The sequence below is a fragment of the Lissotriton helveticus genome, chromosome 6 (assembly GCF_964261635.1).
Source record: "Lissotriton helveticus chromosome 6, aLisHel1.1, whole genome shotgun sequence".
NCBI lineage: Eukaryota > Metazoa > Chordata > Amphibia > Caudata > Salamandridae > Lissotriton > Lissotriton helveticus.
This window is the reverse complement of record NC_136067.1, coordinates 1,738,395,362-1,738,422,826: the sequence shown is the minus strand read 5'-3', so window position 1 is coordinate 1,738,422,826 and position 27,465 is coordinate 1,738,395,362. Positions and strand designations below refer to the sequence as shown.

At 43.4% G+C, this 27,465-nt stretch overlaps 1 protein-coding gene across 19 annotated transcripts in view; it reads right to left on the bottom strand.

Moving 5' to 3' along the window:
* The window catches only part of NRXN1 (neurexin 1), a 1,652,744-nt gene that overhangs the window by 611,571 nt on the left and 1,013,708 nt on the right, over positions 1-27,465 (bottom strand). For all 19 annotated transcript variants that reach the window (XM_078649604.1, XM_078649606.1, XM_078649614.1 and 16 more), the window contains one exon: positions 864-1,037. In XM_078649604.1, the coding sequence (XP_078505730.1) occupies positions 864-1,037 (174 nt within the window). The remainder of the gene's footprint in view (positions 1-863; positions 1,038-27,465) is intronic.

Sequence of the window (27,465 nt, the reverse complement as noted above, 5' to 3'; positions counted from 1 at the left end):
TGGAGCTTGCAAAAACACATTTTGACCTGACAATTTTGGAATTTGTGTGACTTGATTACCATTATTATGCAGTATTCATTTCTCTCACTTGAATTATATGAGGGACAGAATGTTTAACACGTCATCTGCTGCAAAAGGAGCTTTATTCAAGGGAACAGAATGAGAGTGCATTGAAGCAGTGTGAGCAAAATATTAGCACAACGTTTGTGCCACTACATGAGTAGTTTTGTTTTTTAATTGATGTTTACTGATTATTTAATGAGTGCCAAGAGGCTTGTGATGGTATTTAGTGATCGAGCTATTTGATGCATTGTAGGAATGTTCTGGGTAAGTAAGTAGTGGAAGAAATACTTACAGCCAAAATCATACATCACAGTTGAGCTACACTGAAACATAATGTCTTAAAAATACAGCTTACCTGTGATCAATGATGTGGGCAGTAATTACTTCTCTTCTGAATTATTTATTTCACAATCACAACTACTACCTTCCCCACAGGGCCTAGGTACTGAATCTCAACCATTCCATTTATTTTGCAGAACCATACTTTTTTTGAATCGGCTGTTATGTTTTTATTGTACTACATACAGTGATTTCATTATGGAATATTCAGTCAATTAAGGACACTTATAAACCAGAACATAAAGAGTCTGAACAAATATGCTAGGCATTCATTCACTATTTCACTATATCCTAGGGAGCTCATACTGGAAAGAGTAAAGCAATTTAAATGAAATACAAATATGAGGAACCCAAGAAGATTTCAATTAAAATTAGAACAATGGGGCTTTGGAAAGCTAATTTGCAGCCTGAGCCTGCAGGACCAATCAAATAAATGCGGCGATTGTTAGGACATTGAATACCTTCGCATCCTCTTTCTATCTGTCCATTGCAGAGCACTGCATCAGAGATCAGGTCAGGAAGGCGCCCGTTCAGGTCAACTGATGCCAGGCATCCTTGAAATCCTTCCTTAGCGTGGACCAGCTTCGGTAAAGATTTATACATATCTTTGGATACGCCTCCTACGTAGAGGTCACCTGTACAAGAAAGGCAGACATTAATAATCATATCTTGGGTATGATATCTTGCAATATACTCAATGTAATTCCTGCTTTCATTTTCAAACATTAAGTGCTCACTGCTTGTATTCCCTCAGGAAGCATACCTACATTACCCTAGCTCTGTATTTAGAGACTCTGACTGTTCTCTGAGAGCTGAAAATATCACGATATGTTTTCTTGAATAACAGCAAAACACACAATATGATGAATGGAATGTTGCACAATGGGAAAACATTCACCCCCAGTCACAGATCTGGGTTTAATCCATCGTTATTTTGCTCACCAAGCCACCCCAGTGCAGACATAGCCAAATGCAAATCAGTCTTGACCCTGTGCCTCATGGGAACAGTCCAGACCGAACTGCCAAGCCATGTCTTCCCTGGACCGGAATCAAGCATCCTAGGACCGGTTTCTGGCTATCAGCCGTCTTCAGCCAGGATAGCTTGAATAACAGGCCCATTCTGCACAACATAGAATCTGAAGTAGAATTTAATGGGAGGGTACAAACATGACGGATATTCCATCCACCGTAGTGTAAGTGCATCTCGGGAGTCTGAGACTGCCTAGGTCATATTTAAAGATTCATAAAGTGTACATAAGTAAAACAGCAGAATGTAAAACTGGAAATTTTAAAACATCCTCTAAATGTGATGGAGTTTCAAAACTGGTTGCTAAAAATTGTTATTATCCTTAGATTGATGTATGGGAGCAGTGCAAGTGCATCAAACAAAATATAGTATGGACGATGAGTGGCCTCAATTACATCCAAAAAAGCTCCAACCATCCCATCAAAATTAAAATTTAGATTTGTTTATATTTGTTTCTGAAATAAATAAAATAGTTATTCAATTGTGTATTTGTTGGATGAATGCTTGTTTCCATACATTGTTGTGTATTGGTTTGCTGGTCAATTCATCGAAAATGAGTAGGTCGGGGTCCCGGGCTTCCAGTAATGACTCACTGGTGGTCCAAAGATTCCAATAATGATTATTTGAGGGTCCCAGTGTTTCAGTAATGATTAGGTGGGGGTTCACAAAGTCAAAATGTGAATAAACACTTAGGGCATCATTAGGATGGTGGGAAGACTTTGTCCGCCCACCATCCTGATGTAAAAAGGGACTGCCTGCCATAAGTGCGGCGGTCCCGTGGGGGTGATTTGAATGCGCCCGCAACACTGGCGGGAGTATCCAGCATTTTTAACATTGCGGCAGGTGGTGCTTTCAGCATCACCCGCCGCAATGCCAAAAATGCATGTTGTGCATATGCATGCGCAACGTGGCAGGCACCGCACGATGCCTCCCGTGTTGTGCATGCACATGCAGGAGGGTACCATAGGTACCCCCCATGCGCCTCCCCCGACATCCTGGGGGCCCACAACTGTCCCTCAACCTCCAAATCTGCATCAGGATGGAGGCTGCCTCCTGCCTGCATCCTGATATCGATGGCGGTGTCTAGGAGACACCGCCGCCATAATAAACCCTTTTCCGCCCGGTCGACTTGTCAACTGGGTGGAAAACTGGCATACGTCTTCTCGTCTGCCGCGGTACCTCGCCGCCATACTAATATGGCGGGGGAAATGGGTGGTGGGCGGGGACGGATGTAGGGCAGATCGCCACCGCCATGGGGGAAGTGGCGATCCTCCCTACATCCTAATGGACCTCTTAGAATTAGAGTATAGGTGGACAGGACATCCATCAGTTTTGAGACAAAATAACACATCCTCCAAACTCTAAATCAGGTTCCAAGACTAACACGTTGCTAAGATAAATTACTGGAACTTCACTCACTTTATGCTAATGACTTTTCTTTAATTGATTTTATATTTTTACAAAAAATTATACATGTTGTTCCTTTACAAGTAAATAAAACAAAGAATTACTGTGAGAATGTTATTCTTTTTTGAAAAAACCTAGAGCAAAATCTTCCACAGAGATGGCCTTGGAAATGCAAAGAAATACTATGGATGATTCCTCTTTTCAAATCTTGAATAGCTTGGAAGCCTGGCCTAGTGACCACGCCAACACCTTAACGGACTTTCCGCCCCTTACTTTAGATGAACTTGACAATCTTCTTGATAGGATTAAATCCTCATCCCCCCTTGATCCGTGCCCTCTGAAAATCCTGAAGGATTGCAGAGCCACTTTGCTGCCACCTTTGCTAGAGGTGATGAATGGCTCTATCACCCAAGGTATCTTCCCTTTACTGTGGAAGAGGGCGATAGTGAAGCCACTACTCAAGAAGCCCACGCTGGACCCGGAACAGTTGAAAAATTTTAGACCCATCTCACTGTTACCCGCTCCCGCAAAAATACTTGAGTCCTACCTTAATCGTCATCTTTCTACTTTCTTGGACTCATCTGGGTATCTTGATGGATCCCAACATGGTTTTCGCAAAGTTCATGGTACGGAGACTGCACTGACCATTGTAGTAAATAACATCCGTATGAAGGTAGATGCCGGACACACTACGGTTTTGGTCCTTCTGGACCTTACCGCAGCATTTGATACCCTGTCTCCTTCCATCTTAACATCTCGGTTGAGGGAGGCAGGGATCTCCGGAGCGGCTCTTAACCTTCTGCACTCTTTTTTACAACATAGAGAGCAGAGAGTCAAGCTCGGCGAATTTCTCTCCCCTGTTAAATCCCTGCAATGTGGGGTGCCCCAAGGGTCGGCTCTTAGTCCGACCCTATTTAACATTTATGTTGCACCCCTTGCAAGGCTAGTAAAATCCCAGGGGATGGAAGTGGTGTCATACGCCGATGACACTCAAATCATGGTGTCACTAGCCCACTCAGTCTCTACATCCGCCGCCAACTTCAGAATCTGTATGCAGACAGTATCTGACTGGATGCTTCAGAATTCTCTGAAGTTGAACGGCGACAAAACTGAGATCCTGGTCTTTGGCAAGGACCAGGATATCTGGTCTACTGAGTGGTGGCCGTCCGCGCTGGGAACTTGTCCCTCTCCTTCCCAGTCAGCCAGAAATCTCGGCGTAATTTTTGACACCTTGCTGTCTATGACTCTACAGGTTAATCGCACGGTTGCTACCTGCTGGGGGGTTATAAAAATACTCAGGAGAATTCTTCACTATCTTTCTCTCCCAGCTCGGAAGCAGATAGTAGTGGCATTGGTGGGCTCCAGGTTGGACTACTGCAATGCACTCTATGCAGATGCCAACAAGGGGCTCACCCAGCGACTACAAGTTGTACAAAATGCCGCGGCCCGTTTTGTCCTAGCACTTCCCAATACTTCCTCCGCCACTATGGCTAGAAAGACTCTTCACTGGCTCCCTATTCAACTGAGGATCTCGTTTAAAATTCTTTGCCTAGCTTATAGAGCTCTGTCAGAAAGATCTTCACATCCTTTAAGCGCTTTACTTACTCCTTACCAGCCAGGGAGAGCGCTTAGATCTGCTGAGATGAACCTGTTGGTCGTTCCTCGAGCCAAAAGAGCACGCTGGGGAGATAGAGCATTCTCCATTGTTGCTCCAAAGCTGTGGAATTCCCTCCCCCAAGACATTAAGACTCAGCCCTCTCTTTCTTCTTTTAAAAAGGCGCTCAAAACCTGGTGTTTCGTCAAGGCCTACCCGCAATAGTTGTACTTTTGAACAGCTGGTACCGTTTGGTTATGCGCCTTGACGCCCATTGGGCTTAGTTGCGCCATAGAAATTGCTCTTAATAATAATAATAATAGATGAGTGAATAAAAAACTAATAAAAATAATTGGTAATCGTTTCGGACAATCTAATTGTAATAAAATCAAAACATTTGAACTTGAATTTATAAAAGCCCATTACCACTGGTGCAAAGCCCAGCGGTAATGGACTTCAGAAATTCAAGTGCTAAAGGTTTATGTTGGACAAACTTGGTAGAAGAAATGCTATTTCATTTTGACATGGGGAGGACATTTTTAGAGAGTTTTCAGTTGTCTTAAATTGATGGGATTTGCCAGCAGAGAGAACCAAGTGTGGTGTCTGTTAGGGAGAATATTTTGATGGTGATGCAGCATAGCTTGTTGTGAAAAATTCTGTCTGGGGTCCTCGAAATAGTGTTTGTAAATATTTTAAATATGGTACTGTATAAAAAATGGGTAAATATATTAGCAGTGAAATCTTTTTTGTGTGCAAAATGAACTTCTGTGAACATTTTCTTAAGGATTTTGTCATGGTTGGACTAGATTGCCTTGTTTTGAATAACAAAGGTATGTGGCAAAAAAGGCAAACCACCACAGGAGTGAATTAAAGAAAGGAGAATTAGATTTTATTATGTTCATTATTACTATTTATAGAACACGGCTGTAGGCACACAGAGTATGAGCATACAAATGATTACTTCTCACACTGCAGAACGGATTGCATTACATCTGATTGCATTACATCTAATATGAAAAGGGCGTGAGAATGGAATTTAGCGGACAAGATAAAAATGCACACTGGTTTACTAAACGTGCAAAGAGATCTTAGGTTCATGTGGGAGAAAAGGTCACACCTGTCTTAACAAAGAGAGTTACTTAAAAAAGAAGCGTTTCATAACCTGTTTTGGTGGGAAACTAAGGCAAGGTAAAACTTGACTGTGGATCAAATGTGGAGCAAACTACTTTAAAACAGAAAACGAAAATGTTCACCGATTCTCTCGGTACATCATATGCTGTCTTCAAGAACAGTGACTGCTTATTGAATAACGCAGCAAGAAACCCACGGTCCACAGGAAACAACAGAATAAATGTTGGAACATGTCCTCCACATAGGAGATGTTCTCATCAATAACAAAAGAAATGGTGTGCTCATGATAAGATAATTTGATCTAAAAGTACAGCTCTGGCATCCTAGTGAGATAAGCGGCATGGTTAGGCTCGACTACTGGGAGAGCAGTGTCTGAAAATAAATCAAGACTAAATGCAATGGAAATAAAGCATGTATATCAGTGTGATAGTGCAAGGATGTGTGTGTGTTAAGGATGGGCATAACTCGTGTATTTATGTGTAGCGTAATCAAGTGAAATTATCCAAAATTCTGCAAGAACATGTTGAATTACGTGAGAAGAGCAAATCTGCATTTACCGCTACTTCTTTTAACGCAAAAATGCACCCTCAATTACGATGTTGATAAAGGAACTATTTAGCACTAAGAAATAGCCCTAAATACACAATAAGAAGGACAGAAGGACAGTGGCAGTGTCCCCGAGCTCGAGGCTATTTTAAAAACCTGTTGGGGTACTTTGTTTTAAATAGAGGGGAGCTTTAGGGTGGCAATTCCTTCTTGCCTGTTGCAGAGACCTGAGCTTTATTGCTGGTCTTCTAGCATTGTTCCGACGTGGTGTCAAATTCAAATTCAAAACAAGCTTTATTCGATTTTTGATTTAAAATCATATAAGCATAAAATCAATTTTTTTTTTTACAAGTTTTAAAAAATAGACAAAATACAATCCATACTATACAGAGTAGGCTTGATTGAATCTAAAAACCATCTTCAGTCATCTAGTAAAAAACATTAAAAACAAAGAATTGCATTAAAAATGCATTATCAAACAGAGCCAGAATGGGATCTAATTACAGGGAACTTCTGACTTTTATGACCGCTTTTAAAAAACATGAGACAGCGTAAATAACATGTTCATCTCCTAATTGTAGTAGTTTCACGAATGCTGATCTAAATGTACGAATCCCCCAAGATTTAAGAATTGGTAACAAAAACAGCTTTCTGGGATTCATATAAAATTTACAAAATAACACAAAGTGGATGTTCGATTGGGGTGAACTGTTGTCACAAGGGCAAATTAATTTTGCAGCAGACCAATCATTACAAGTTGGTAGAGTACTCAAACGGAAAAAGGTACCCAATCTAAAGTGTGTCAACAACATGCGGGAGTAAGGGCTCTGGACCAGGACAAGGTAAAGTTGTAATCCCTCTCAAGGTGTAATTTCCTGAAATCTGAGCACAGTATTTTTAGATTTTTCATGATTCCATCTGATGGTATCAAGGTGAGTGGCCACCATCTTTTTCAGTGAGGATCTAGTAATCCCTTCTAAGGTGGTAGGCTTGTCAAAGAACTCTGGATGACCTAATTCAATGAACAAGTTTCTCACGTAAGATAGCCATCTGATGTTAGCTACCCCGTCCAATGCCAGACAATCGCTGATTAGGTCTCTATTTAGTGTGGTTTCTTTCATAACCCACACCTTATGCCATAGCAGAATAGGGGACATCCTGATAATATCACTAATGTAGGTGACTCCCACTTCAATGTGTGTCATGTAAGTTGACGTAGTTTTTGATACACCCAGTAAGTGACGGATAAACTGGTTTTCACAACATTGTAAAGTCTGGGCAGCCTCGATTCCCCATAACTCTGCACCATACGTGGCCGTAGATACACACTTTGCTTTGTATATGTGTATTAATTCTTTGACGGGTTTACCGACAATTTTTACAGAGAAATTTCTTAGGGCACCTATGGTCCGGGTAAAAGCCAATTTCCTAGCTGCTATTGCAGCCTGCCAGCCACCCCTCGAACATTACTCCCAGATAACAAAACCTGTCGGCTATTTCAATTCTTTGGTCTTCTAAGAATATGGGGAAGGGGAACCTCCTTAACTTTGATGCACAGGGCATAGTGTAAGTTTTAGAAATGTTCACCCTTAGACCTTTGTCCCTAATGATGCTCGTAAATCTTTTCACTGCCCACTGTAATCCGAGCCTCGTTTGTGACATTAATGCCGCATCTTTGGCATATAGTAGGATAGGCACCACAGACCCGTTTACAGAGGGGTAGTCATATAGTGTGTCTGTTAAATATTGCCCAATAGAGTTGATATATAGGGTAAATAACAGCGGTGCTAATATACAGCCTTGTCTAACCCCTCTCAGTATGGAAAATGTATCTGAGCATTGTCCTTGTTGGCCAAACCTCATTCTAGCACCTGCATCCGTATATAGTTCTTTTATAAAGGTGATAATTTGATCATCGATGCCAATGTCACAAAGTGTTATCCAGAGGAGCCCGTGGTCAACGCAGTCAAATGCGGAACTTAAATCAACAAAAGTGATATAAAGTTTTCCGCATTTGGCCTGGGTATATTTGGAGATAAGTAGAGACCAGTTTAGACATTGTTCAATCGTCCCTTTCCCTGTTCTGAACCCATACTGCAGTTTAGAAATAACGTGATGATCCTCCTCCCAGGACTGAATTCTGTTCAGAATTATTCTGCCGGCCACTTTCATGAAGGCATCCAGAAGAGAAATTGGCCTATAACAGGTGGGGTCATTTCTGTTGCCTTTCTTGAAGACTGGGACCACGATAGCATCAGGCCAAGTAGAAATGAACCCACACTGGTTGGCCTTATTTAAAACGTTCGTAAGCGAGGGGGCCCACAGATCCAACTCTGCCTCGATCGGGATGCAATCAGGGCCTGGTGCCTTGCCTGATGCACTTTCTTTAATGGCCACGAGTACCTCATGACAGCTGAACGTTATATCCATGAGAAATGGATTGCAACAAATAGAATCACTGGGGGTGACAGTAGGTACGCTTGATGTAGGTAAGTTCACCCCAATGTAGGTAAGTTCACCCCAGCATTGGTCCGACGTGGTGTCACTACTGTACGCGGAGGGCGGGGAAGACAGAGCCAAGTACTTCCGGCCGGTACAGTCAGCACTCTAGTTGTTGGAGGAGCATGTCTTTAAATCCCACATGCCCCTGCGGCCGCGCAGCGGGCGTGCTGTCGGCATACCAAAGGCAAGCCTGTCTGCACCCATCCGCGGCCGACCGGGGCTAGGGGCCAGAACCCCGGTTGGATTTAAAACTGGTTGCCATCACAGCGCTCAGATGCTTCGTGCACTCTGTCCTATGATGGATGAACAGTGTAAACACAGCATAAAGACAGAGGGTAAGACTTGGTAATGTAGTCACTGCTTGTTTAGTGCGGATGTACTAGCAGAGGATAAGGAGGTAGGCCCCTCACTTAGGCTCTCCTTAATTAATTGCAGATCATTGAGGAAGCATAGTATTGAGATCTGTGACCATCTGACAGAGGGTCAAGTAGATGTATTATTCCTCCCCGAAACCTGGTTGGATGTGGATTCTGCACCAGAAATTCTGGAGGCACTCCTTAGTGGATATGGGATTATGAGAGCGGACAGACTGTCCGGGAGAGGAGGGGGCATTGCAATCATTCATAAATATGATATTCAGTGCTCTCTTGAGCCGGCTGATATAGCAGACAGTGAGGCAGGCTTATTCACAATTAGGATAGCCACTAACTATGTCATCAAAGGGCTGCTGGTCTATAGACCTCCGGGACCCTGTATGAGGGTTTCACCTAGTTTGATTGAGTGCCTCATTCAACCTGCACTACGGTATGGAAAGCTACTGGTGTTGGGTGATTTAAATTTGCATTTCGATGACGCACTCAACTCGGCGGCCCAAGAGATTTGCCAGGAACTGGCAGCGTTACAATTAATTAATTTTAAAATCAGAACATCCCACGCATAAGGTGGGTCATCTACTTGACCCTATTTTTGCCAACTGGGGTGCTTTGGAAGTGGAGCCCCCGCTTCAAGTCCGATCACTTCCTGATTCCTTTTATGGCAAAGCTGCCCTTGCCAAAGGCACAGGAGAAAGTTAAGATCGGCATAAAATATAGGAAGTGGGTTGGCTTCTCTCAGAGGAATTTTATTCAGGCCCTTCTAATGGAAGGGCCTCCCTGTGATTTGGATGCTAACCTGGCTTGTGCAGCACTAGAGAGACACATTTTGGGTGCACTTGATTGCACCGCACCCTAGTCAAAACAAAAATGTCTAGTAAAAGACTCAAATCAGCACCCTGGTTTGGTGAGAAGTTAGGAATCGCTAAGTCAGCATGCAAATGCCTAGAAAGGCGCTGGAGGAAGGAGTTTTCAGTCCATTTGAAAATTAATATAAAATCAGCCTTAAGAATGATCACTCGCTCATCAGGAAATTCAGGGCGGCTTATTTCAAAGAAAGGATGCTGTTTAAGGTTTATAAAGAGATATCCTCCCTGGCGACCATTGCAGCACCTATTGCAGGCTCTGAGGAATCCTGCAATCGAGTCGCCGAGTACTTTGCGGTGAAGGTGGAGAAAATGTATTCCTCCTTCCCTGACTGGCAACAGGGATGAGGTGGAATCTGCTGATGTTCTGGAAATACAGTGTCTTCATGAATTTTCCGTGCCCCCTCCTGACACTTTTAAACAGATAGCCACCAGTATTAAATCGGGCTCACCTAGGGATCCTGCTACCCCATAGGTGCTTAGAGGGAGTATTGAGATACTCAAGCCATTTATGAGACTCCTTTTAGAGCTTTCTTTTAGCTCAGGAGTGATCCTAAAAAAATTGCAGCAGGCAGTTGTTCTCCCACTCCAAAAGAAACCTCACATTAGTATGGATCAGCTTGACAATTTGCGACCTATCTCCTTCCTCCCTTATTTTGCTAAGGTTGTGAAGAAGGTAGCTAATTTACAAATTACAGCACATATTTGTAAAAATAACCTTCTCCATCCAACTCAGTCAGGCTTCCGGGCCCTCCATTCCACCAAATCCGCTTTATTGTTTTCGATTGAGACCATTCGCAAATATGTGGGCGAAGGGCAGACGGCGGCCCTAATTCTTTTAGATTTAAGTGTTGCTTTCAACACTGTGGCCCATCATACTCTATTGCAAGACCTCAAGAGAGGAGGTGTAGCAGGTAGTGCCCTTAAGTGGATGGAATTCTTTCTGTCTGAGAGCAGTTTTCAAGTAGTGCAGGGAGTTCACTACTACAGAGACATCAAGCTGACACAGGGGGTACCTCAAGGCTCTACCCTGAGAGTGACGTTGTTTAATCTCTGTATCGCCCCTTGGCTAAAATCTCGGATACATTTGAGTTTAAAGCCCTGTCCCATGCCAATGACACCCAACTGTGGTCTCCCTCACCTAATCACAGGTTAGGGCTGCCTTCAATTTTGTGTCCTGCCTGCAAGAACTGGCTGTGTGGATGGCAAATGACTGCCTAAAATTGAATGGCAACAAGACCGAGGTGCTGGTATAGGGAAGGCTCAATCAATGTGGTCGACGGCATGGTGGCCCCAGACCCTGGGTCCTACCCCCAGGCCTTGTGAACAAGCTAAGAACCTTGGGGTATGGGTGGACAACAAGCTTTCTTTGGACTACCATACCAGGCGGGTGGCAGGTGCCTGTTTTGGAATTTTACGGGGTCTACGAAAACTTTAGACGCTCTTCCCACGGCATCGGCGAAGACTATGGTGCATGCTCCAGTAACCTCTCGCCTGTTTTATGGCAACCTTCTGTATCTGGGTGCAACTTCCAAATGCATGCAGAGACTGCAGTGCATCCAGAATGCAGCAGCAAGACTGGTTCTTATGCTTCCTAGGAGAGCCTCGGCAAAAAGGGCTCTGGCCTCCCTACACTGGCTTCCAATTAGGGAGAGAGTACAGTTTAAGGCCCTGTGCGTTAGCCACATAGATTATACAAAGGAAGGGGCCTTCGTACTTGCAGGATTTTTTAATTCCCTATGCACCAAACAGACATTTAAGATCTAGTGGGACGGGAAAGGTGTGTGTTCCCATCATCAGGAGAGCAAGGATGGGTGGCCACTCCTTTCGCTATCTGGCCGCTCAGCTGTGGAACACACTTCTTCGGAGTCTCCAGTTGGAGTGCTCCGAATCTATTTTTTGGAAGGGACTGAAGACCCATTTGTTTCTTGCTATATAATTTTAGTTGTAGGTCCCCTGTTGTTGCTGAGTTAAGCTGGTACCTTAGCGCAGGGACACACTGGCCCAGTGTAACCATGCGCTCTAGAAATGCTACTAAAAAAAAAAAAAAGATGAATAGCAAGAGTGAGCAGCTGCATGCACTTGCTTATGTGCTCTCACAGTAGGATTTTCCCCCCCAAAATTACTCGAGTGGGTATGATTGTAGTATTATTAGCAATTCTACCTCAAGGAATAATGTGGAAATTTCAAAATCACTCCGATTACTCCAGTGTAATTGAAATCCTGGCCAGACCTAGAGTGTGAGGGGTCGTGTCTTCACAAACAGACTCACGTCTATTTCTATGTGTACACATTTATGCATGTGTCTCTGTGTAAATGCATGCTTGAGAAGGTGATGGTAAAACTATGTGACTCCACGTGTATATGTGACCCCAGCCAAGTTTGTGTATGTCAGTGCATGTGCAGGAATAAAGAGATATTTTTTAACGTGACAGACATCAGTTTCAATGTGGCTGAAAAAATCTTTAAATTAAATCAATGTGCCTGTGCAACTGGCAAGAGCAGCCAGGTCATGAGTCCTTTACTGAAGTGGGTTGATGAGGGTGAAGAGAGGAGGTGGAGGGCATTCCAATAATTGTCAGCGTGGTGGGAGAAGATTTCTGGAAAGGCATCGGTAGATGCCAGGTATCTGTGCAAGGGTGAGGTGTGCAGAGCAAAGGTTCCTGGGAGGTAGGTGGAATTGTAGGTGGGTCCTTGGTCTGTAGGGCTTTGTAGACGTGGGTCAAAAGCTTGAATTTACATCTCTTATGGACAGGTAGCTAGTGGAGGTCCTTCAGGTGCTTACTAATGTAGGTCTTCTTGGGTAGGTTAACAACCAGTCTGGCTGCTGCATTCTGGATCGTCAGGAGTCTTTTCATGAGTTAGGTGGTGGTGGTGCCTGCATAGAGTGTGTTGCTGTAATCAAGCTGGTTGGTGATGAGGGCATGCGTCACTGCTCTCCTTGTGCTGATGGGAAGCCACTTGAAGAATTTGTGGAGCATGCAGAGCATGTGGAAGCAGGCTGAGGAGATAGCCTTGACCTGATGTTTCATAGAGAGTTTGCTGTCTAGGATGATGATGAGGTTGTGTGCGTGGCCTTTCAGAGTGGGGGTGGGTCTGAGTTCCAATGGCAATCCGGAGTCATTCCTGAGGGTGGTGAGTTTGCCGAAGATCAGACCTTCAGTATAATCCATGTTGAGCTTCAGGCAGTTGTTCCTCATCCCGGCTGTGATGTTCTTCAGACAGTTATGGAAGTTAGTCTATTGAGAGCAAGAGGACGAGCTAGGTATCGACGGCATAGGTGAGGCATAGGTCTTGCAATCTGAAAAACAACCGCAATTGATATCATGTAGATGTTAAAAAGGGTAGGACTGAGGGATGAGCCTAGAGGGATGCCACAGATGGTGTGCTTGGGTTGGGAGGTGAAGGGAGGAAGGTGGAAAAGTGAGAAATGATGCAATCCATCTGAGAATATTGTTTGGGATTCCGATTTGGCACAGTCGTGTGATGAGTGTGTGGTGGGAGACAGATCTGAAGGCTGTAGAAAGGTTGAGCCGGATGGGGAGTTGAGTCTCCACTGTTGTGTAGGGGTCAGAAGTCATCTGTTGCAGTGATCAAGGCTGCCACAATGATGTGGCTGGCTCCGAAGCCTGATTGGAAAGGTCGAGCAGGTTGTTTCTCTCCAGGTGTATGGTGAGTTGGTGGTTAACCGACTTCTCCAAGAATTTGAAAAGAAACGGGAACAGTGAGTTAGGACAGTCATTCTGGAACATGCTGGGTTCTGCAGAGGGTTTCTTGAGGAGAGGTCTCACCTCTGCGTTATTCCAGGCATCTGGAAATGTGGAATTGGTGATGGAGGCGATGAAGATGATGGTGAGCTGGTAAGTAATCTCATCTCTTCCGAGGTTTAAAAGCAGTGGGGGCACGGGTTGGTGGATGTTCCAGAGTAGATGGAGTTCACTAGAGTAGTTGTGTTAAATGTGCTGAGTTGTTCCAATGCATTGAGCATGTGGTCTGCGGTGGTGGTTGATGGGGTGCTGAGGAGGTTGGTGGATTGGGTATCGAAGTTACTGTAGATGGATGCTATCTTGATGTGGAAGTGATCAGCAAGGGTGATTTCTAGTGAGGAGGGATCAAGTTTTTGGAGGCTAATGGGAAGGTGTACTCTCAGACAATAGTGAAAGTTCTTTGGTTTGGTTGGCACTGGCCTCGATCTGGTGAACCAAGGCCTAATTGTTTGCAGCATTATTGAGCTGCCGGTGATAGTCGTTTAGGGCTGACGTGAAGATGGTTCAGTCAGTGTAGTCCTTCTGGTGCAGTTTTATGCATCTGCACAGAAATGTGGTAAGTTCCGGACTGTACTAGCTCGCTCGTTTGATCAGTATGTGCATTTTGGCTGGTTTGGTGGGAGTGACTCAGTTGGCAGCACTGGTGATCTAGGCGTTGAAGTTCTCTCCTGTCTGGTTCACGTTGGTGGTGACATTAGGCTGTGTGATGCTTAGGGTGTCAGTTAATTGGTGCTGAGTGAGCTTGGTTCAGCTGCATAAGGGGTGCTGTTACAGATAGGGGTGATGATACTATGGAGTGGTCTAACCAGGAGAGTTCCAAAGTGTGGCTGTATCTGATTCTGTTGCTGGACATAAAGACTGGGTGCAGCATGTGCCCTGCTTTGTGCATGGGGTCTGTGACAGCTGGTTCAGGCCAATCTTTTCAATGAGGTTGGTGTAGTTGATGTCAGTGGAGTCGGGAGTCTCCCAGGAAGATGTAGTGTTCAGATACAATGGCAAACATTGTGATGAATTCGCTGAGGCCGGTTTACAGCTCTGGTGGTCTGTATGCGAGGGTGCCTTTGATGGTGGTTTTCTTGTCAGTGTGGAGCTTGAAGTTCATGTGTTCCCTGCTCGTCATGGTTTCATCATTGGTAACGGTGAAGGTGATCAATTTCTTGTGTACGATGGAGTTTGGAGCCGTCACTGTGTTTTGTCTTGTAGCCAATGGGTGTTTCTGTAGCGATTTTTGGGGACGATGAAAGAGTGAGCAGGTTTCTGTAATAAAGGTCACATTGGGGATGATGGTGGACATGGTGTCCCAGACTTTGGTGGTGTGTTTGCAGAGCAAACTGGCATTGACCAGGAGGTGGCTGTGTTTTTCCTGGGAAAAAACGGCTGCTGGGGCTTGTGTGGCGCTAGTTGATGTAATGGTAAAGGTTGGTGCTGGGATGGAGATGAACTAGCAGCCGATGAAGGTGAAAGATCCCTCTGTGGACAGAGGAAATGCGAGACAGCAGTTGTTGTTTTATACAGAGACCAGGGTGCAAAGGTCTGAGGCAGAGTATCCATGGGAATGCTGAGGGCCAGGGTTCATGACGTTGAGCATGGTCTAGGTATGGACGGGCACAGACAGGTCTGCCTTTGATACGCCCTCTACATGCATCGACTGCGCGACCGCTCGGTGGCCTCCAAAAGTAGTCCAGGGAGGTGGAGGGGTTGGCAGGAAGGCGGGAGGGCAGAGATCGGGACAAAAGAGCAGGAAAAACAGCGGGAGCAGGCAATGGTCAGGAGTAGGGGTGCTAAACAAAAATGCAAGCACTAGGGGGATGAAGTCAAAATAAATAAAATTAACCAGCACAAAAGGGGGAAAACAGAATTACAAAGGCCTAACTGGATTACCAGTAAAATTAGCAGTATGCCTGGCCATCAGCTGGACTGGAAATTGAACCTGCGGCCTCAAGGGCTGTACAACAGGGCACAGTCACAGGGAGCTGGGTAGCGGCAGTGGGGGAGCAGCACAGAGACCAGAGGTCAGAGGCTACTCTATAGTTATGTGTATTTCCAATTCTTTTATTGTTTAACTTCATAAATTAATAAGTAATTTCAGGTCAGGTCTATATATTTTGAGGCTTTGTTAAATGAGGTAAACATCTAAAATTGTGAATATAGTGGGCTGTGAAGCTAACACTGCATATGGTTAGTGTGAACAAAGGCTCCCACGCAGTTCACCTCAAAACATGCATAGCCAGACTCCATAAATTTCACATCCTATGAAATCACAGCTATTGTCTACCAGCCATGGCCCGTATAGGGAGTGCCACTGGGCGGTGACATGGGGCGGGGGAGGGGCAGGGTGGGGAGGTTGTAAAAAGCGGCAAACGGACGATTTCAGGTAGGTAACGAAAAAAAAATAAAAAATGTTGCGTGCGCTGCATCGCATTTGGCGATGCAGCGCGCGCAACGAAATTCGTTTTTTTTCCCCGTTACTTACCTTTAATCGTCCGTTTGGCGCTTTTTACAACCCCCCACCCTGCCCCTCCCCTGCACCACATCACTGCCCGGTGGCACGCCCTATACGGGCCGTGGCTGTTGTCTAAATAAAAGATGAGTTCTCTTCAGAAACGGATATTTAAACATGCGTGTCCATATTAAATGTTAGTATGAAACAGAAAGTGATAGAAATGCAGTCATTTATGGGTGAAAAATTAAAGGAACCCTCGCAACGATAACTATTTTAGGTTTTATTAACCATAAAGAGATAAGTCTTGAATCACTTCAAACAGTATTACAAACATTTAGTCTGTGTGTGAGCATCTCCACCTATGTTGCTGAGTGGCTGCATGTTTGAGATTGACATTGAGGGCCTCATTTATGAGGCCCCTTACGCCGCTAATGCATCACTTTTTGTGATACTGTGGCAGCGAAAAAATGAGCCACACTGCATTATATTTACAAAGTGATGTATCTAGGCAGAGGCACACTTTGTAAACCCCTGCACTACATTATACCTGTGACAGGTATAATGTATGCCCAGTGGAGGTTCTGACACAGAAAAGCCACGTAGAAGTGGCACTGTGAGATTTATGAGATTTCATTGCGTTACTTCAATGGGGTCCGGTGTCAAATCCTTATGCCTGCTTTAAGCTTGCGTAAGGGGTGATGCAGACCTTTTCATATAGGGCTTACCTCATGCAAAATAACACATTGTTATTGCATCTGTTTCCAGACACACTCCAGCAATGTGCCATTTTTACACCTACAGATACATCAGGATTCTTGACATATTTGTGAATCCTTGCGACATGGAACACTGTACAGTAAATACAGCGCATCTATGGTGTTGCAAGGATTGCACACTGAAAAGTGTTGCATCGATGTTTCACTCCAGGAATGTGACACTTCTCATAACTAAGGCTACATGTTTTTATCTGTGTATCTGAGTCCCTGCACCAGAATGTGACTGTGATCAAACCTGCAGGGAAAGAGTGAGTTTATATTTTATTTAGTCCATTTACTTTAGTGTTATCTATATTTATGTTCCTTTTTTTATCTGCTTAATTTTGGTACACACCCCAATTCAATTGCTTCTAGGGATGAGAGAGGTAGGTTAGGAGCTCTGGAAGAGGTTACATGGAATGTCAAGCATGCTAGCAGCTTGGAGGAGGTAATTACATTGACAGCACATATTATTCCAGAGTGTGTATATTTTTGAATATGTTCGATCATCTGCACGTTTGGTGGTTGATCAATATTTGACCCAGTTCACTGATATTGTTCCCTGCACAGGATTTCTTTGGGTCCGTTGACAAATGGTGCACGATAACATAGACACATGGAAACTAGGGTCTCTTTTGTTAGCACTAGGTGACAGGTCATGTTTATATAGGTCAATTTTATGCATCCTAGCTTTTTTATGTCTGATAGCTAATTGTAGGTCTATTGCTCAGTTTGATAGATTGGTGCATCCTAGGCTGAAGGGCACAGAAAACAGGTGCATCAGTACCATCTCACCACTTTTCCTTTTTCCTGAAAATCCACTTGTATTTTTGACTAACGTGTTTAGGGTCCCTATATTGGATGAACTGTCCAATGGCAAATTTGTGCTTAAAAATGAGACACTATCCTTAGATCTCTTCACACTGGTGTCAACAGGGTGTAGTTCTCCTTGGCCTCTTCTTCACAAGTCATGGTTAGTGGTAGTGTGATTATCGTTTTAGATGTTCAATTGCTCCACTAGGGGAGCTGCTTACTGACATCCAAGAGCATATTAAGGCCAGAGGATTGAGGAAGATCAAGGCCTCTTAGTGGCAATCATTTTTTTGGTTTGAAATGTTGACCCATATTATGAACATTAATTTTTACAGTATTAAACATGAACCTCAGAAAGTGTGTGTGCAGTCGTTTCACTATCCCTTTCAGTGAGGTTACCTGCAGCTCTTCACAATGATTAATATTTCTAAAAATATAATGTAAGATGGAAGGCGGCTGCCTCCCAGGAATATCTGGGTGGAATAAACAAGACTTCCCCACTGGAAAGGTGTTCTAGTTATCGTTATTTAGGCAGTGGCAACATGCTTTGACATCCAGGGAGAGGATATTCCCAGACTCCTCTCTGGAGGAGGAAACTGTAGTTCATTCTAATTGCTGTACTCTTCGAACATGAAGGACGACCATATACTGACTGTCTGGGTCTGGAGATCCTGCCTGGTTAACACACTCCCCCACTTCATGGCCTTTAGCATAATTTTCATGTTGCTTTCACCATGCTACATTTCCGGTGTTCATCTGAGTTGGTTGCTAGCTAGCTCCATTTTGAAATGAGTATAACAAAAGAGGAGGCCCTCTTGGGTATACAGCCCGTTCCTCAGGTCAGAAAATGGTCTGCCCTCTGCCCTCCATCAACATGACGTTCATTGCCCTGAGCTTTTAGACATGTACATACATGGAGCATCAAGAGTACCAAGTTCTCAATATATCTCCATTTGGGCAACTAACAGCTATACTGTGCTGTGACAGCCTTACTTACCTAAAGCAACTAAATGCACTTTTAGGAATTAAAGAAACTGACCCTTTACTTCGTAGGCTATAAGGCAATCTGTCAGCTGTTGCCTCTGCTCTTGCTTGCTCTTGGCGTTATGTTGGTGTTTGCAATTATTAAAAGTTACAGACTTGCAACAAAATAATTCCGTTTTAATGGGCAGATTGTGATCCTCTGTTTTGCAGTGCATTAATCACAAATGCTCATGATTAATAATTGTTTGCAAACATTACCTAAACTTACAATTGTTCCATAACATCATGTTTTACCATTGTACTTACTGTTGCATGATTGTGCATGATTGTGCTGATGCATGCAATAAGTTATTAATCACAAACAGTACACAGTGTGCATATCTAGAAGCCCTTTCTTCTACTATATTATGTGACATCATAGTTCACGGAGCATTGTGTTGTATGTTTTCTATGAATTAACTGCTATTTGTAGTTTAATGTAGATATATTTATGTGAGCTATTAAAGTGTTTTCAGTTCATCATTTTGACTGGGCAGTTAAATCTTTACTGCAAAGGTGATAATTGGGGTATACTGAACTCGGGCTTTCCATACAGCACCTCCTTTGCGGTGGACTACGCTGGGTAACAGAACCTGGTGAGAGACAGACAAGTCACCCCATGATGGACTCCCCTGGGTGTCTAGTTTTCAAAATGTATAGGTTTGCTAGGATTTTATTGGTGCCGGCAGAGCTAGGGTTTAAAATCTACCGCTAGGCACTTTGGAAACAAATGGTCGGTTTTCACAGTGAATATGTGTTGTGTCCACGTTGCGTTTTGGGCCATTTCCTGTTGGGGGCACTAGGTCTACCCAGACAAGTGAGGTACCATTTTTCTTGGAAGCCTTTGCAAAATGCGGGGTATGGGAATTTTGTGGATCCACGCAGATTCCAGAACTTTCCACCACAGAATTGTGGGGAAAATGAATTTTTTTAAATAAAGTTTGAGGTTTGCAAGGGATTTTGGGTAACAGACCTGGTGAGAGCCAGACAAGTCACCGCATCCTGAATTCCCCTGGGTATCTAGTCTTCAATCAATCAATCAATCATAGGCATTTATTCCGCGCACTACTCACCCGGAGGGTCTCAAGGCGCTATGGGGTTTGCTAGGTTTCCCTAGGTGCCGGCAGAGCTAGGGTTCAAAATCTACAGCTAGGCACTTTGCAAAATAGTGTCAGTTTTCACTGTAAATGAGGTATGTCCATGTTGTGTTTTTGGGCCATTTCCTTTCGTGGACACTAGGCCTACCCACTGAAGTGAGGTACCATTTTTCTCAGAAGACTTTGGGGAATGTAGGGTGGGTGGAATTTTGTGGATCCATGCAGATTCCAGAACTTGCCACCACAGAAATGTGTGGAAAATGTGTTTTTTCTTTACACATTTTGAGGTTTGCAAGGGATTCTGGATAACAGAACCTGGTGAGAGCCAGTCAAGTCACACCATCCTGGATTCCCCTGGGTGTTTAGTTTTCAAAAATGTATAGGTTTGCTAGGTTTCCCTATGTGCCGGCTGTGCTAGGGCCCAAAATCCACAGGTAAGCACATTGCTAAAAACAAGTCTGTGCCTAGAGGGCTTTCTGTCGCCCTGGGGGGGAACTGGGGGAGAGGGGTTGCCCCGATATGACCCCAAGGGGGGCAGAAAAACTATGGCTATCTTTTTGGGTGGTGGTGGCATTGGTATGCCCATTCTGGGAAGCCCCCACCCCCAAGCATTAAAAAGCCAACGTAATCGCTGGCGCCTAGTGGGCTTCCTGCCCTTTCTGCCCCTCAAGGGGGGGGCAGAAAGACAATGGCATTTTTGGGGGGAGGTGTGGGCATTGGCATGCCCATTCTGGGCTGACCTCAACCATGAATTAAAAAAATTAAAAAACCTGAGACCTAGAGGGCTTTTTACCCCCTCCGGGGGGGGGAGGGGGCATATAAGAGGATATTGCCCCAATATGCCTCCAGGGAGGGGCAGAAAGACTGTGGTCATTGTTTTTGGGGTGGGGCATTATCATGCCCATTCTGGGTAGCCACCATCCCTATATTATAAAAAAATCCCTAGTGCCTAGTGGGCTTTCTGCCCCCCCCCCCGGGGCAGATCAGGGGCTATTGCCCCCATCTGCCCCTGGGGAGAGCAGAAAGACTGTTTCATTTCAGGGGGCATTGCCATGCCTTTTTTGGGCAGCCCCCAGTGGGCTTTCTGCCCCCCTAGGGGGGCTGATTGAGGGATTCTGCCCCCGGGGGGGCAGAAAGACTTACATTTCTATTGGGGGAGGGGTGGGGTATTTGCCATGCCCTTTTTGGGCAGCACCCATCCCAACGTCAATAAAAAACGTAATCCCTGGTTCATTGTGTGTTTTTGGGCCACCCCCACCCCAACATCAAGAAAAAGTAATTAGCCCTGGATTCTAGTGGGCTTTCCGCCCCCTCGGAGGCAGATTGGGGGCTACTGGTCCCAGCTGCCCCCCAGGAGGGCAGAAAGACTGAAATTACTCTGGGGGAGGGGGGGGCATTGCCATACCCTTTTTGGGCAGCACCCGTCCCAACGTAAATAAAAAACTTAATCCCCGGTTCATTGTGTGTTTTCTGCCCCCCTGGGGGGCAGAAACACTTACATTTCTCTAGGGGGGTCACTTCAAACAAGTTTTGAAGTGACTACTGTGATTGGGCCAGAGTAACTAAGAAGGGGCCTGTGCTGGTGTTATATCACATTTGCAAAACAAAAAATGTTCTTTTCCCAAAATTATGGGGGGTGGAAAATCCTTACAGATCGCTAATTTATATAGCGACCAGTCTATGGGTGTGAGAAAAAATCTTTACACAGGTTACCAAATTTACAGAACTACTTTTGTTTTAAATTGTATAAAGTGACTTCAGTACTGTACTGATATTTTAACAAGATTATTAATAAATAATACATATCGAAGCTTATGTGTGAAAGTGTGCCCTTGTCCAACAATTGTTATTTGACAAAAGTGCATTGCTGGTTGGCCTGAGTTCCCTGCAGCTCCCACTATATTCTTCTCTGCAGTTGCAAAGCCTGTTCAGCAGCTTCCTGCAGAAGGGGTATCTGGCCTTGTGGAGCCCTCATTGGCTACAGCCTGCAGCTTCATCCCACCGGAGATATTTGACTTGACTTGATTGTATTACTAGTATGGCAGTCATGGGACTGCCGTACTAGTAGTTGTTGTCTGATCATTACCACCACAGTGGGTCTGCCCACCGCATTATGAGGTTGGTGGTGGGACCGCCACAAGACCGCCGCCTCCACTTGGATGAAGGATCCCACTGTGGAGGTGGTCTGCAAATGCCTCAATATGCCAGAGGTGACAATGTTGTGACCTGAATATCTATATGGGACACCACTAGATGTTTATTGACATGCAGGTAAGACATCCCTAACTTAATCTGGGCCTGGGGATGCATCAGAGGGGAGCACATGTTGTGCCCCCGCTGGACTTTCACCCTCTTTCCTGCACGGTGAACCATGCACGAAATAATGCATGCCACACTATGCTGAATCGTGCAGTAGGCACTCAAATGGCAGCAGTCTGCTTGTTAGGCTCTCCTATGAGCCTAACAGACCCCTGCTGTGACACTGCAGCTGAATCAGCCTCCCAGATTCAAGTCATAATCCAGCAGGCAGACTCACTACGGGCTTGGCAGTCTTTCTGGGACCACCGCAGTGGCACTCTCATTGGAAGACTGCCAAACTCATAATAATAAGGCCCTTAGTCAGAATGAAGGAGACTCCTCTGCAACTTTGTCCAGTGACTCCCTGACAAAAATGTATCCTCCTCAAACACTGTCAGCTACCTTGCCCTGCTAAACGTGATCTTCTCAGACATTTTTCGTATAAATTTCATCTATCTCTGAATGTAAGCGGAGAACGGGCCCAATCCATGTTGTGTATATGAACCGTGCTCCATGAGAGTCGGCCATAACTTTCCACTTTGCCCGTCTTGCATGACTAGATGTCTGCAATTGGGGCTTTGATCTTTTAGGTGCTATTTTTACTTTAAGCTTAAAAAATTAATAACTTCAGTTCTACAGTTTGGGTTTGATCTTTTTGGTGTCAAATAATGCATTAAATGTACTCTATTTTTCTAAATTGCTGTGGGATTTTTCTTGTGTGGTGTTTTCACTTTATTACTGTTTGTGTGTTCTTTACATGTTGCCTGTAAGTTAAGCCTGAATGCTTTTGTGCTAAGCTATCAGAGGGTTAAGCAGAGGTTAATGTAGTGACTTTATTGGTTAACCTAGGCGGAGATTATGACTGTTGCTTGAGAAGGGCTCACACCCTCCTCCACCATTAACCTGCTTTTTCACACAAAGGGCTGATTTCCTGTTAAATAAAGTCCTCAAATCAGTTTAGAAAGTAATAATTCCTTTGTTGGTTTGTTTGTTAATCATCTGTGTTGATGATGTTTTGACCTGTGTTGATGACGTTTTGAAAAGGGTCTCATCTTGACAAATACAATATGTGGTCGATTATTAATTAATTAATAAGAATGGATGCTACCACCTGAGGCAACAAAAACACATCATTAAATATTTTGAGGTAATGTAGTAAAATACTAACTCTGGGGGGTGGTGCAGTGTAAAGTTGCCCACTCTTTACATATCCCAGTACCCAAAAATTAAAGACTCTGAATACATAAAATGAATATGCACTTTGCACACACATCCTGCGTGTTTTTGTGTTTCTGACACACGTTGCACTTGATAACTGCTGATGCCGAAGAGTTATTACATATTTAGATCTTTCATTCAATGTTTTACTAAAGTTGAGAGAAATGTAATTAATGATTAACGTAGAATCTGTCTTTATTACTAAAAGGTCTTTAAAATAGAAAGATTTTTTAACAAAGAAGCTGATGAATTAAGACATTTATATAATTGTAATCAGTAAAAGAGATTTATAAGAAATAACAGGTGTCGTACTAAATAATGAGACATCATAATGTGTGGTTCACTTTAAGCCATCCTTTCATTTCATTGTTGAACCTTTTCCACTTGATTCAAAATTGTGTGCAACTTAGTCTGTATAACAGCTAGAAAAGTTGTTCATCGCTCTAAATGATCCTAATGTATGGAGGTTGCTAAAGTAGATTAAGGGATAAAAGTTCATCAATGTATGCATTAATCTTACACATATATACTTATGAATGCAGTTCTCCAGTATCCCTACTGTTATGCAGTTTCATTGCTTGCTACATGATTTACTAGACTAAAGGTATTAAAGCAATATTTTATGTGCATGTGTGTTTAAATGTGCACATGCATATAAAAGGGTGCACTATAGATGTCATGATTTAAGTTAGCTGTTTACACTACAAGCCTGACTCTTGTTCCCATGAGAATTCTTTGAGTTTCTACATTTTGCTGACTTGCTTTCCTTTGCAGGAGTTCTCACAACTGTTAGCTTGAATTGATACATTTTTTGTAGCAAGTATTAGATACATATTTGAGAATGGAATCTGATGATGAGTACATGGATTGTAGTCTTTTCCCATAAGTGTGTGACCGAGAGGATGTTCCCATGTTTAGTGTGTGACTTTACAGCTGTGTTACTTTCTGAATACCATGTGCAACAATATAGACTTTGAAACAAATACAATGGATTATTATTGCTGACATACCAAAAGTGGAATTGACGATAAACTCCATTGAATATAACTTATCGAATGCCCTGGACGGAGAGGCAAATGACTTCGGAATTTCTTACATCGCATGCTGAACTCCTTTGTTAGTGTTTCTCTATTGGCTCTTCTCACAGCCTTCCTCTGCACTCCGACCTGAACCATTTTCTCTATTTCCCAATCCCCCAGATCTCAGGACCCCTTAAATAGGCTCTTTGAGACATTTCCCTATGTCACGTTAAGTTCCCCGAGTCTGGTTTAGAACAACACTTTAAGACACTTTGAAGACTCCTGACCGAGCTTCTACACTGCATCTGCTTCAGCAGTTTTAGTGCTTTTCTACTCTTGTACGCCCTATTGTCTTTTGTATATTTGCTCCAAGGAAATGATGTGTCTTATTTTGTATCAAACAGGATTAAATTGCTAATGCCTAAGAAAGACTAAACTAGATTATAGTCCAAGCATCAGATTCTAATGTTGTTGTTTTGTTTTGCAGCTACAGAGCTGCTTGTATGGTTGATTCTTGTTCAATTACTTTTCTTTAGGAGGCTAGGCCTCCCTGTTGCAATACTGTATTTTTATAGTTTGATATTGAGAGTGATCTATTTGAATTTAATCTCCATCTTGTAATAAACTCCCAGAATTGGCTACCCATTCCAGGTCCTCATTGTGCAACCAAATTGTTTGCACTGATAATTAAATGATTGGACAAGAAATGCTAACTCTCTTTCCGCACACTGCAACACAAAAATGTCCATCGGAGGACCAAGTTAGCAAAGTAAGTAAAGCAGAGTTAAATGACTCAGCCCAAGAAGTACATACTCGGAGCAAAAGAATATTGAGCCCAGTATTGCAAGTTTAAATCCGCTGGCCCAGGGGCTGCCCCCTGGAAGCAACTTAAGATGGAACAGTAAATAGCTAAATGAAGGAACACAGGGCCGTGGAGGGCAGGAAAGATTCGAGCTATTGATGCTTCCAAGAAGGGATAAATATTATGAGCTCTTGTGGGACTATGGTAAAAAAATGAGCTGAAATCAGCAAACCTCTCATAGCGGCAAGCCATCCTGAGTGTACCTTGCAGGATCTGAAATGCTGACGCCCAATTTAAAAAAAAAGGAGAGAATGAATCTCTGAAGAGCCATATCTCACAGCGTTATGTTGCTCTTCACCCTGATAGGAATCAGCATGTAAACGTACATGCAATTGGTGGGGAGAGCAAGCATACCTTAGGTTGCACACCTGCCCAACACATTTTCTCCACCACAGACTGGTGGTTGATTTATTTATTTTGTGATTGCTTGATTCAGCAGTAGCATATAAAGAAAGAGAGATAAACACAACGAAAAACTGGTTGACAGCCTACTTTTCAAATGGTTCTTAAATTTCAAGTGAGAACTAAGGGCCAGATGTAGGTAAATGGCATTTACCGATTCAGAAATACCGAATTTTACCGTTTCGGTATTTACAAATCGGTAAATGCTATGTAGGTAAATATTCGGTAATAATTACCGAATCGGTATTTACGGAATGGGTAGGCCCATAGGAATCAATGGCAGTTACGGAATCGGTAAATACCGATTCGGTAAATACCGAATAATTCAAGGGTGGCAGGGTGTCACTTTGACACCCTGTTGCACCCCTGATTAGGGCTTGTGTGCCATGTGGCACACATATGCCGCATGTATGTGTGCCACATGGCACACAAGTCCTAATCAGGGGTGCAACAGGGTGTCAAAGTGCATGTATGTGTGCCACATGGCACACAAGCCTTAATCAGGGGTGCAACAGGGTGTCAAAGTGACACCCTGCCACCCTTGAATTATTCAGTATTTACCGAATCGGTATTTACAGATTCGGTAATTGCCATTGATTCCTATGGGCCTCAAGGCCCATAGGAATCAATGGCAATTACCGATTCGGTAAACACCGATTCGGTAATTACCGAATCTTAATGATTCGGTAATTTCCCCTAAGGGCATGTATGTGTGCCACATGGCACAGGTGTACATGCACAGATTTGCATATACACAGGTATTCGTTATTTACCACCAGCTAATAGTTGGTGGTAAATAATGAATCCTTAAAGCCCTGTGGCACTGTTTACAGTGGCACCTACATCTCAAAATACAGATTCGGTAATTTTACCGATTCTGTAAATTTACCGATTCGGTAAAATTACAGATTCAGTAAAATTACCGATTCTGTATTTTAAGATGCCCTACATCTCAAAAGTCGGTAACGGTCGAATTCGGACGTTACCGACCGGTAAATGCCTACCTACATCTGGCCCTAACTCCTTTGAGGGAAGAAGGGAGAAGGTTTCAGAGTTTAGCTGTGAGTACTGGGAAAGCTCTTCTCCCAGATATTCTTTTCATAACTCTAGGAACTTTCAATATATTAGCACTAGATGATGTCAATTAAATAGATAGCCATAGAATAATGAAACCTAACTTATGTACTACCTAATGGTAAATGCTTCTACGTTTCAACCAAAATACTCGTGCCACAATCGTGAGAGTATTTAATTAAAAATAAAATCATCTTTCTCAGCTATTGTTATATATGGATCTGATTTTTCACATTACATTGTCTGTTCCCTAAATACACCTTTTATTCCATTAATTTTAGGTTTAACCTGTTGATTCCATGGCAATCCCTTGCACCATATACCTAGAATTTCCCTCAAGTGTTTTGAACAATAATGTCTTAATGTTTGTCAACAATATTCATCAATCTATCGGGCACATCCTCAGCCTCTCATCTAAATCTGACTTAAAGAGCATACAGCTTGTTTTTTGGTTTTTTTTTTACTCAAAGTTGGATGCAAATTGATGTTGGACCCAAGGTCTTTGCCCCTAGAATATCTTCCAACAAATCCCCGAAGCAATTAGTAGAAGAACACTTGGTCACAAAGTGGAAATACATGTGATTTTGCCATCTTGCAAAATCCAAACTTAGAACTGGCTAAACAGAAAAAACAAAAGCAAAACTCATCTAGCAGGGGTAATACTGCAACTGTGCCGTAACAACATTTCTCTACGGAAGGTTTACCTCATGATAACTCTGACCAGGTCATTATGGGGCCTTATTTATTTTATTAGCTGATTTTGGCAATTGTTTTAATACTGGAGCTGTTTGTGTGCTCATAAATGAAAGGACTTAATGTTGTTAACCATGACGAGCAGTGACGAATAT